This window comes from Anoplophora glabripennis, unplaced genomic scaffold (genome assembly GCF_000390285.2).
Source record: "Anoplophora glabripennis isolate ALB-LARVAE unplaced genomic scaffold, Agla_2.0 scaffold1414, whole genome shotgun sequence".
NCBI classification, from domain to species: Eukaryota; Metazoa; Arthropoda; class Insecta; order Coleoptera; family Cerambycidae; genus Anoplophora; species Anoplophora glabripennis.
In genome coordinates, this window is record NW_019417488.1 from 1 (window position 1) to 12,972 (window position 12,972).

Genomic DNA, 12,972 nt, shown 5'->3' on the forward strand with positions numbered 1-12,972 from the left:
GCTGTCCAGGCCTACACGAGATGAGGCAGGATAAAGAGGGATAATCCCCCTCGATCCCAAATCATTGAGGCCAATTTCTAGCCATGGAATAATGGCGCGCGGCGCGGGCTCCTTGTATAGTCTCCATGCTTATGATGCTAATAGAAGTCAATGATGCCATAGCACAGATCACAGAACCCTGTCATTCTGGTATTTCAGTGGCCAGAGATTGTGTCTATTACGATTCTTAAAATAAAACCACAACAAAACAACTCGATTCTCTAGTGCAGTGGAAATTTGTTAAATAATATTAAGTGAGAAGCAGAGAAGTTATAAGTTTAATTTTGTATTTCAACAGTAATAGAAAATATATTAAATGGCAGAAGAGTCAAGAATGTAGATTATATACATAACATCGTCATTTTTAACCATTTATCTGATGCCATTCAAATATATGAAATAGATTCTTAACCTCAAGAATTTAAGTAAGATTAGAAAATATATTTCCTTTAGTGCAAATTTATTTTCGTCTTGATATTCCTCTTGATTGAATTGAAACAAATGTGTAGATCGGTCATTTTTCTATAAATTAATTTATCATTGCTACAGAATGGAGCCAAATGAAAGTGAAAAATATTTAATCACTTTACGAGAGCATTTAGCAGAATTATTGGATAACATATCAGATATTGGTACTGCATTAAATAAAAAGTCCAATAGTCTATTACATGAAGTAGGAAACACTAGCCACACAGACATACATAAATTGGAAAAAATTGGATTAGGAATGATAAAAATGTTGAAGATTCTAAACATAAATGTAGTGGACATTACAAATTTATTAGAAAGGGACTTGGAAAAGGTGAATGAAAACCGTAGTGAAAAACTGTTTGCAGATTTATGTTCAAAAATGTTTGAATATAACAAATTATATGTAAAGGATTTAACAAGTAATAGCGGCACTAGTTTAATTACAAGTATGTTATTAAATAAGGATACACAGACTGACTGTAATAATGTTCCTACTGCTTGTGACATTGAACCAAAATGTGAATCGAATTGTGAAAATGTTGAAGTTAAACCTGAAATAGAAGCTGGTACAGAAACAAATATACCTTGTGAAATTAATAATCCCCATACTGCTTTAAAATCGACTAAGGTAATAAATTTGGGTTTAATAAGAACCGACACGCAAGACACAGATGATTGTTGGATTGATAGTATAAACAGAAATACAACAGCTTTAGAACTGTGGAATAGAAAATATGAAGGAGAAAAAATTATTGTCACAGGTAATAAATATAATATTTATGATTTCCAAATACCTATATTACATTGTACAGGGTATAATCGCCAATGACTTTCTTAACCTTCTCTATGTTGCTTTGATATCCACTCTTTATGACAATCCACTAGAGATGTGCACATCAAGATTTTATATTATTTTGTATGTACAAATCTACATTGTTACAATACCCATCTCTTTTGACTGAAAACAATTTTTAATGTTCTTCTTTTGCCATATATCTGCTAATTGATGTGAATATTTTCAATAAATGAGCATATACACTTAAAAAAAAGAATTCTTATAAATTTTATAGCTTAATATAAAAACAAAAGTAAAGGGAAAAGCTTATCTAACTTTGATAGAGTTTAAATTAACAGTTATGCTAAAGTAAAAGACATTCAAATTTGCTAGAGGTTTTTAGCAACATTTAATTAGAATGTTAGATTAGAATTTTATACAAAAAAATTGCTGAATAATTCTTTAAACAGCACTCGTTTTCTAAAACAGGATGCCTATGACTAAAATCACTTAATTTTGATTTTTACTTTTATCATTAACTTATTATTATACTATATTATTACATTAGGTATTTTATTCATTTTAAATTTTCAGATTTTTTTTCTAGTATTGTACTAAGCGTTAAAATACAGTTTTCAATTTCAGATGAATATTTGAACAATTTGAAAGAAGAGCAAACTGAAGATAATGAATGGGATAGAAAGACTGAAGATTTAAATTATAATTTTGAGAGGAAGTTATCATCTGGTGATGATACATTTGTAGGTAATTGAAGATATTTACTTAATACTAGAATAAATTTTGTATATTATTAAAGTTATCACTAGTATTTCTTGCTAATGATTGTAAAGAAATCTTACAATTTTTTCCAGGAATTTGATTGTTAATTATTTTTATTAAGACAAATAAATTAATAATTAACTTATTAGGTGAACATAAGCATCTATTTATGTTTTAGATGGAAAATCTCCGAAGGAAGAGGAAGCATCAGGTACGATTTAAATATTACAGATTACAGACATTACAAATATTTACAAGTTATTAATATAATTTCCCTTCAGGTGTTACAAAAGCAGTACAAAAATCAAATTGTACCTCTTACATTATAATATAAAACAATTTTTTCAGATACTTAAATATACAAAGATAAAAGAGTTATTTTTAACGTCAACTATTGCCAAAGAATTTTAAAAATTGGAAAAGAATTTTTAAAATAATGAAATATTTCATTTGTTACTAAAGTAATATTAATACGCTTTTTTATATGTCAACCTATTGCTCTTGTCGTAATCTATGATTGGAATTATTTATAACATCGACATGGGTCCGCGGTGGAGACATCAGAAGTTCGAATCGAGACCCATGTTGGGCGCCAGGTCGTGGAATATATTTTAGAATTTTGGGATAATTCAACAACCTGGGCTCGCCGTGAAGACGTCGAAGCGGAGCTTCGGGCTCCACGCCGAGCGCCATGTCATGAATTATGATCGTTTGGATGGGTTTCCTCTACCTGGGACCACGGTGGAGACATCGGAAGTTCGAATCGAGCTTCACTTTGGACGCCAGGTCGAGCTAGGTTCTCAAAGGACTGTGGTCTGTGGTGGATATGGCCTACAGACGTGGTGTCTAAGACATGAGCTCGTGGTGGAGATCTCTACGACTACTACTACTACTACACTTCTCCATGAGTGCGTCGTGAGGGGTGGTCGAGGTGGTATCAGTAACCCGCGTAGCAGCGGACCTCAACACGTATGCTATGCAGAGTCGCGGAGATCGTTCTCAGACGGTATCGAGTTCGATATCTGAACTGATACCGTGGAGGCTTTTTTGCCTTACCCAGCCGACGGTGATTAGTTTTGAAACCGTGGCGGGTTTTCTGTTTGGATTGGAAAGGTACGCGAATTCGTATGTTTCGCATCCTTCCCAATTCAACGGTCTCGGGCATATCCGTAGGTACAAGACGACTTCTAGGAATATACTGAGTGTTTTAAAATCCTGAAACTCGCTCGAAGGGTGGAATACGACACTTGATTTTAATTATTGAATAACTAATTAATAATATTAAATATTATTAAACACAACATTTTATTATTGCTTAATCACAGGGTAAATAGAAAAATACAGTTGTTAATTTTTATTTTTTTTTTGATATAGCATCCTTGTGAACACCTAAAAGGCACTAAATAAAACATACATCTTGGTCCATGATGTAAACCCTGCAACTTTTTTTACTGAATATAAATATAAAACAATACAGTGTTAAATTCAACAAGAGAAAGTTTTTAATTATTTCAGATTAAAGAAAGCAAGTCCTCAAAAGTAAATTTTTTCAAAGGTTATCTGGAGGATTGATTCCACCCTAATAATTTTTGCTTTGCATACATTTTTTATTAACAAATTATGTGCAATTTTAAATATATTGTGCTCTTTGCAAAATATATATTTCCAAAACTTTTATAACTTACGTAAAAAAATTGTATTACCTACCAGTATTAAAAAAACTAGGCAATTATTTCTCCTCTTCACTTCTCTCTTGTCACAATTCGTTTAATGATCACATCATTAAATGATAAGGTTAACTAAAATTAAAAAATAATGTGGAATTGGAAAAATCCATTAGGGAGAGGAATCAAAAAAGTTATTTAAAAAACTATTCAGAATACAGTTGTCATATGCCAATTTTTAATAGGAAAATCAGATTGGAAATTTCAGCAATATGTTTTCAAAAATGTGTTTAATTTTTGCTATATCTGTGTTGGAATTCTTGTTTAAAAAAAATTTATATATACTTATTTATTATTTTTATCATTATATTATTTTGAAATAATTTGTTTTAGATGAACGAACTAGTGAAAAAGAAATTGAAGTGAATCCAGTAAATCGTAAGTAATCTAGCACATTAAATAGTGTGTCAAGAAAACTATTTCTAATAAGACCATGTTATTCTTTTGAAGGAGTGAACATATACAGACTGTTTACAAATTTGTAGATTTGTTTTTAAGGGACAACATTCCAGTAAATAGAAAAAATAGGTGAAATTTAAAAATTATCTCAGAAACTAACCGTTCGATTTTATCTAGGTTTGTTTTATTGGAAAGTATACATGTTGAGGTATGCTGACAAATTTCTTTATAAATATATATTGACTGGGAGCACTATTATCATGACCAGATAAAAAATTTCTCTTACTCGCACGGTCCGCGGTTCCCAAGTTTACATGCAGTTGGTTAATCTGAAACAAAAATTTCAAAAAGTGTCTCAAAATGTAATGTATGTTGCCCTTCGCAACGTAGAATTAAAAATAAAATGTTTTTACAAAATGATAGCCGATTGAACCTTATATACATTTCTCAACCTTTATTTCCGATCTTTTTGACTTGATAAAAAAAAATTAAGTGAGAAGAAATCCCACATTCCAAAGTAGAAAACCTGTTGTGTCAAATTTTGGAAGCAAACAGTCGAGCCGTTTTCTGAATATTTTGGGAACTGTCGTTTAAAGTTTGGCAAAGAATTGACACACTTGGGAACTTGGTTGCTCGTCAGTCTCTCGGTAAATCGCCCATAACTTTTACAGGAATATTAAGATAACATTTACACATGATATTCTTCATATTCTAAACTCGGAGAATTTTTTTTTGGAAAAATCGATTTTTGGAAAAAGTTTCTAATAATTATATAGAGAACTTCTTTTTACTTTACTATTAATCTGCTATTCCTGGACCATAGAGTAGGCCCTCCGTAGTTGTTGTAGTATTTTTCTACACTGATCCCTGACTGCCTTCACTGAATCCTCCCTTCATAGGTCACCTTGTGAGTTTTGACCTTGGCTGTACACACACTTTCCGTATCTTCGATGTCGCAAAGCTGATAAGCGTTTCTTCCTACCTTAATGCCTAATGCAATCTGGTAAATTGGCCATAATTTTCACAACTATTGGAATTTCAATATGAAATTTTCACACAATATTCTTAAGAATACAAACGAGTGGAAAAAAAATTAAAGAAAAACGTTTTTTTGCTTGGATATTCCTTCTTAATGAAAAATGGATCTCGCATTCTTAAGTATTGCCGATACTGTCTAGCCGAGTGACACGCCTGCTGCTCTGTCAAAGACCACACTTCAACTAATTTATTTTTTATTGACTAATACCGACAAATATTAATAGTTTGAATATTTAGGCTTTGTTTTGATGGAATACTGCAATGTAAGTAAAACTAATTGAGTATAACTGTTATTAATTGTTAGTGTTTTATTACATTGGCGCTTAATTACAGTAGTCATGATTTGGTAGATATGCTATTGATGTATGGTGAATGTAGATAAAACGTTGTGATCACAGAACCAACTGCTGCAAGATTTGTAAGACTCATTCGAGCACCTTATACTGATTAGTTAATCAGACAACATTGCATACTTACTGTGATATGTCATGAGACTACATGTTATTCCCTCTCGACTCCAGCCATTCTCAATATGTTCGCAATATTTTTTTTAAGTACTGCCAGTATTTGTTTATGTCTATTAGTTTTTGTATTTCGATTTTCATCAAACAATCTACATATTAATGAATAATTATAGGCTATATGCAAAAAAGAGATACCTGTTTTTGAGCTGCACTATGGTAATCTCAATTATCTTCAGAGATACAAGATTGGCACAATTAATTAAGGTAAAGTTACAGAATTTTATGACGAACAACTTGCCGAAGAAAAGTTTTACCAATTTTTTTTTTTTCAGTTTGAAGTTATGGAAGAAAAACTGAGTATATTGATTTTCATTTTTTTAAATTCAAAACAAAGGGTTTGATTTTTAAACTCAAAAATGCAAAAATCCAATATGGCGTCCATTTAAAAAATAATAATTGCAATTTGTTTCTCTAGGCAATATATACAACTTGTACAGTAAAATCTCATTAATCCGGCAGGATTAAAAACCTAAGAGTGCCGGACTACTAGAAAATTCAAATTAATGGAATATGTATAATGTAATCGGTATTAAATTAAAAAATGTTATTTTTAATTGTTTATTAACAAAGAGATTGGTACGTAAATACATACATACTACATTTGTGTGTATATTGTAATGTTTTTATGTTTCTGTAAAATAATCTTTCAACTAAACTATAACCATAAACTGTATTCTTCAAGGATAGTAGACAAACGCGGAAAAAATGACGCCGAATTACTGGAAGTGCTGGTGTAATGAAGTGCCGAATTATAGAGATTCTACTGTATACGTATAATTGAATTCCCCACAATAAAGTATTTTTTCGATTACCTTAATTTTTGGTAATTTCAAAATGAAAGAAGATAACATTTCTTTATGGCAAATTATTTGTCATCAAATTCTGTAACATTGCCCTAAATTGACCAACTTTGTATTTCTTAAGACAAACGTGATTCCAATGTTGCATCTTGAAAAACGGGCATCCTCTTCAGGGCGTTCGATTTAAAACAATACTTACATAATTTTATCAAATACTTTCCACTTTTTTGCATAGTCTATATTAAAGAAATTGCTAATTCTTAGTAATTTAACAAATTTTACTTATTTTTTAAAAACACACTGTACATGTATATTTCAGAAGCTGAAAATAAAGAATCACTTGATAGAGAAGAACATGAAACATCAAATCCAAATGGTAAATCAAATTTATTTTAATAATGCCTTAATTATAAAATATATTTGTTGTTCATTTAAAATGTTTGTTTTGGTTATTTTAAGTTTTATTTTAAGAAATACGTGTCTATTCATAATTATTGTACAATAAAAATTACTTTTAGACCCAACACGTCAACTAATAAACAACTCAGAAGAACTTCTTTCAGAGCAAACAAAACTAAACAGTGAAGGTTTAGAAATTAACAAGTCAAATTTTGACAATGAATGTAATAACAAGGATGCATCTGATATTTCAAATGCTTTAGATATGATTAAAGAAAGACTTGTTTCAAAAGAAGTAGATGATTCAAATAAAGAGAACAATTTAGACAGTCTCTGCTGCTCCACTAATTTAAATCAGACTGAAACATCACAAACTTATTCTAAGCAAATTATCTCGGATAGCCCTAAACCCAATGTTGATGTTGATTCAGAAAATAGTTGTCTGAAAGATGCAGAAGAAGCTGAAAGAAATAAAGCAGATACTGGGAGTTTAAGCTCTTTAGATGAAAGCATGTCCTCCGCATTATTAACATTAGTTGATCATTTAGAAGCTATTGCAACAATTGATCCTTCTGGTACTAAAGAAACTGAGGGGTGCATTGATAAATCAGTCCAAAACCAATCTCCGGATTCTGTTACTAAACAACTTTCAGATAATAAGAAAAGTTGTTTTCAAAATTCAGAACAAACTGAAAGAAACAGATCAAATAGTGATACTTTGAACAGTTTAGATGAAAACATGTCATCAAATTTGATTCAATTATGTGATCATCTAGAGGATGTTGCATCGGTTGAAGAAATAGATTCTGAGTTCCATGATGATAACAAATTACCTGAAGATAACTGTCATCAAAATAATTGTTCAAATGAACAAATTTTAGAGGAAGCAAATGCTGATCAAACTCGTGAAGATGATTCAGATAAAATATCTTCAGAGACAACTTACTCCCAAGAGACAGTAATATTATGCACTATACCTGAGAGAGATGAAACAGATTTAGATGAAGATGCGAATAAGTTGGATACATCTGTGACGCATTCGCAAATTGTAGATCCATCTAAATGTGTTGATGAAATGGAACATTTATGTTCTGAAGAAAACGAAACTGCTGATAGTGACGAAACAGATATTGGTGAAAATTCATTAACTATTTCTGAACTTATGTCTCAAATTGCAGATGATACTAATAGTGAAAGAGTAGAACATTTGACGTGTGAAAATAATAGTGCACCTGACAGTGATAAAACAAACATTGATAAAGATGCATGTAAACTATCCACATCTGAATCTTCACCACAAACTATCAGTCAGACTGAATATGTTGACAAAACAGAATTGACATCTTCCAAAAAGAGTCATGCAGGTGATGTCAGTGAAGAAAATATTGATGAAGATGTAAATAAGTTACCCACATCTGATTATCAACAAACTGCAAGTCTGAATACTGAACCTGTTGATAGAATAGAATGTCTACCTTCTGAAAAAAGTGACAGTAATGATGATGGTAATGATGAAGATACAAATAAATTACCCACATCTGAGCTACTACCAGAAATTGAAAGTCTTTCTAAACAGATTGATAAAATAGAAAATTGGTCTTCTGAAAAAAGTAATAGTGATGTAACAGATATTGACGAAGATACAAAAAAATTGCCCATATCTGAAATATTCCCAGATATTCCTAAAAACAATAATTTTCTGAACTCGACCAATAATTTGCATAATGATGAAAATATTTTAGCACATAATAATAGCAATAAGGAAGAGTTGATTAATAAAAGCAAGAGCACGAATGAGGAATGTCTACCTGAAAGTAGCAACATGCCCGACAGTGATGAAACAGTTAGGAATGATCTTTTAATGTCAGAAATATCTAAACAAATCTTAGATGACGCTGAAAGTGAGTGCTTGTCTGGAACTGAAAACAAGTCTGATAGTGATGTAACAGATCTTAATGAACCTAATTCACAATTATCCGTAAGGATAGATGCTATTACTGAAAATGACTGTACAGATTCTACGAAAAAAACAGGAAATATTGAAGAAGACGGCTCTTCAGAGTGCAGTAACAAATCATTTGTATTTCACATCAGAAAAAATGAAGAAATAGGTAATATTTCTTATTTAATGTTTGGTGGTGCTGCATTGTTTAAAATAGAATCTTACACCGTGCATGTGTTGTATTCACCTGCTGTAATAAAAAGAAACGCTTTTGCTTAACTAATATATGAACGTACAATTCATATTTAGTGGGATGGGATATGTTATTTTATATATAGGTGTAATGTGTATAGTACTTATTAATATAACAGGCTTTTGGAAACTGTGATATGAAATCAAATGGAATATGTACTAACAGGAGTTTTTGAATTGTAAGGAAACGGAAATATTTGATTTTTAACATATGCTTTTGAATGCGTAATATAAGCTATCGAGGACCAGGCATAAAATTTAACATATTCAGATTTTATTAATGACTATTTTTCAAACGCTTAACGTAAACCTATTCAATTTCGAACAAGATCAGTGATCCTCTTGACTGGAATAACACGATCACAGTTTGCAAAAGGTCCTTTAGCTGTAGTTAGTTTTTATAGAAAAAATTTGTACTGCCCATGTACTTCAAGCATTGTGCTTAATTCATTTTTATTAAATTAATTATTTGAAGTTTTTAGAATCTATTTTAGAATGTAATTGATGTTTTAAAAATTTATAGCATATCCAATTGTTTATATTTCGTTTTGTTAACTTTTTTAATTATCTTTTTTTTTATTATATTTCTAAAGTAGATTTAGGACTAGTAGGTATTTATAAATTTTTGTCTGATATTTAACAACGAATTGTTATTAATTAATGACTAAATATTAACATATAATCTTGAATTGTATTGCATCAACAGGTGACACTGAAAATGATAATTTTGACTCTGCCAATAAGTCGACAAACATTGAAGAAGAAAATTCATCTCACAGTAGTAACAAATCCTTTGTCTTCAATATTGATACCAGTGAAAACCTCAACTGCAAAGGTAATTTAAATTTTTATTACAAAAACAAGTTTAGAAAACTTTTTTGTAAAACTGTCATTAAAAATGACATTCTTAATTCATTGATAAGTGAACTAAAAATTGACTTTTATAATGCTACGTATCAAAAACACTTTTAACACTAGTGCAAAATAAAATTTTTAACACTTCGCAAACAATGGCCAGTAAACTACTTCGGATCTGGCAATTTCAGAAATTGGCAATATTAGTAGGAATCTTCCCAAAAGTATTTATCCCAACAGGTTGAACAGTACATTTATCGTTAACATAATTTAGAAAAAAGGGATGGTGGGTAACGGTGGCTGACCTTAATGCAGCATATTTATGGTAATAATTCATGTAGCTTCCAACGATACAAAAACTACGACGAACTTTGGTTTTAGTCTCTAAAATATGAATTAGTAATTCTCTGATTTTTCAATATCATCTAATGATAATTCATAAAGCTCTTCACAACGGCGTACTCCAAATAAACCAAAAATTGATGTAACTATCATTAGATATTTGGTGTCTGGAGCTTCATTCAAAAATGTATTAATTTCGCAAGTAAAAATTTTTTATTTTTTTGGCCAAGATCCTACACTTTTTCATTTTAAAAACGCTATTGGCTTATAATACTTGCTTATATCCATGTTGTTCTTTATTTGCAAACTAGCTTTTATCATAGAGAAATTAGACCACAGTGTTGACGCCTTCCATAACATATTTTTCTTCGAAGTAAACCGAAAGTATATTTTCACTTGTCTGCTAGTTTATTCATTTTACACCATTCAATAAGTCTTTTATATGCTATATCATATTGTTGCCGCTATTTCTGGAGCAACATATCTAAAGTTGCCCCATTTGTGGCTTCTTCAATATCTGATGGAATAATAAAATTACTTTCATTTCCTGTATTTTCTTCAAAATCCATATTTAAGGACAGCTTCAGTTATAGTTACTAATAAACACTAAACAACTTACAACTATTTTACTTAGTTACCCTTTATCCAGTACCTGACTTGATATATACACTTTATTGTCACATATAATTGAAATGAACGGGTTGCTCAGTACCAACGCGTTCGACACATAAGAGATAGATCGGGAGTTCAAACCCACAGATAGCATTTTTTTAATAACAGTTTTACAAAAAATATTGTATGATACATTATTTTGTTAAAACTGATTTTATTTTGTTCGTGAAATTGCTCTACTGTCACTTTTAACACTTGTATGATAAATAACTATTATTACATTGTTTATTAAACAAAATTTCAGTCAATATTAGTACCAGTAAAATTTATCCTTTATATGCATGAAGGAGCAAAGTGTATATCTAGGGTTTCCTGCCAAAAGGACGTATCCACAAAAGTGCCATTTTGGGTTTATGAGCTAACTTTGATATCCAATACCATAAGTTTGTCGCAACAAAAGGTCGTATCTACCACATCAATAATAACAGCACCACGCAATCCTTTTCTTGGTCATATGAACAATTATTACCTCGATTAACCTGGCAGAAGGTTATATATGTGCATACGTCCCTTTGTAATGAAACTGTACATATATTTTCTAGGTCGTATGAACATATGGCTTTCTGGCATGACAAAATTTCATGGCATTCACGAGTATGCGTTGAGTTAGTTGGCGTTCATAACCTCAATTTTTCTGTTGTGTTACAAGTTAAAGTACCTAGTCAAGTTTGTACCTGTTGTTCTCAAATAATTCGCTAAGCAGATTTACGTAAGGTAATAAACAAACTCTTACATTTTACTACTGATTTTTGAAACGTTTTTATTAGTTCCTGGAAAATAATGTTTTGGTTGATATGCCCTTCTGGCAGGAAACCCTCGAATTATTATATCAATGTATATATTATACTAATAGACACTATGGTTTCTTAGTGAATAAAAAATTTGAAATCACATTATGATACTAGCTGCATTTTCCCAAGTTCTTCATTTTATAACCATATTTGTTTCACATACAAGGGTTGCCATTTATATTTCGGGAATAGAGAACAAAAACAGAAATTAATCATCGTATAAAATAGTTTATATGCTTTTCAAAACATTCTCCAGGACGACCAATACACTTTTGCAGGCGCTTCAGTCAATTTTTGAAGCACTTTTCCCTTTTTGAAGGAGATACCTCTAAAACATGCATTTTGAACACATCAATCACTTCTTCAGGCTTCCAAAAATGTTGATATTGTAATTTATTTTTGATGTGCTGGAATAAAAAAAAAAGTCATCAGGTGTATGCTAGATGACTCATCAATTTGACTTTTTCAGTTCTCAAAAAGTCTCTTGCTTGAACCAATGTGTGAGAGCTCGTGTTGTCCTGGTGGAGAATGATGCATCTTCAACGGTTGGTTTCCCTTTTTTTTTCGAAGACCTCTGGCAAGCAAATGATTGTGTACCATGCAGAATCGACCGTCCAATGTTGCACTAATGGTACAGTTACATCTCCAGTTTAAAAAAAAAAACGGGCAACGATTTGCTTAGAAGTGCATTGTGCGCGTACAGCATTTCGAAGGCTTATTTGCAATAAAACGTAACCCACATTCTTTTCAAATAAGAGGTTTTCCCTCCAGTTAATAGAACAACCAGTTTTGCGCCACGTGATAATTCCACGTAAGCGGACTCATGGTGGTGTTGTTTTAAAATAACAAATAAATAATTAACCATGACAAGAAGATGACAAGTAACATAGCTTGTGGCTCATTGTGGGTTACGTCTTATTACAAATAAGCCATCGATTTGTTGGATTTGACATCTTGAAAGACCCAGACAGTCAACTGCTGTTTACTTTCAGGCTTATACGCATAGATCTACGACTCTTCATATGTTACGATATCATAGATGTGTTTTGAAGCACCATTTCGTATTTCTTAAGCATTTCTTGCGACGAATCGACACGAGCATTTTTTTGAACGTTTATCAAATCGTGTGGGATCGACAAATTTTTTTGGTGGCAAATGTTCATGCAATA

General features: G+C 31.1%; 1 protein-coding gene across 1 annotated transcript in view; it reads left to right on the forward strand.

Annotated features, from left to right (window-relative positions):
* Positions 1-223: 223 nt before the first annotated feature.
* Positions 224-12,972, forward strand: part of LOC108916050 (transcriptional regulator ATRX) — a 49,717-nt gene continuing 36,968 nt past the window's right edge. The window contains exons 1-7 of the mRNA XM_018722241.1: positions 224-1,271; positions 1,931-2,050; positions 2,244-2,276; positions 4,123-4,167; positions 6,870-6,926; positions 7,069-9,060; positions 9,850-9,978. Coding sequence (XP_018577757.1) covers positions 590-1,271; positions 1,931-2,050; positions 2,244-2,276; positions 4,123-4,167; positions 6,870-6,926; positions 7,069-9,060; positions 9,850-9,978 — 3,058 coding nt within the window. The 5' untranslated portion in view covers positions 224-589. The remainder of the gene's footprint in view (positions 1,272-1,930; positions 2,051-2,243; positions 2,277-4,122; positions 4,168-6,869; positions 6,927-7,068; positions 9,061-9,849; positions 9,979-12,972) is intronic.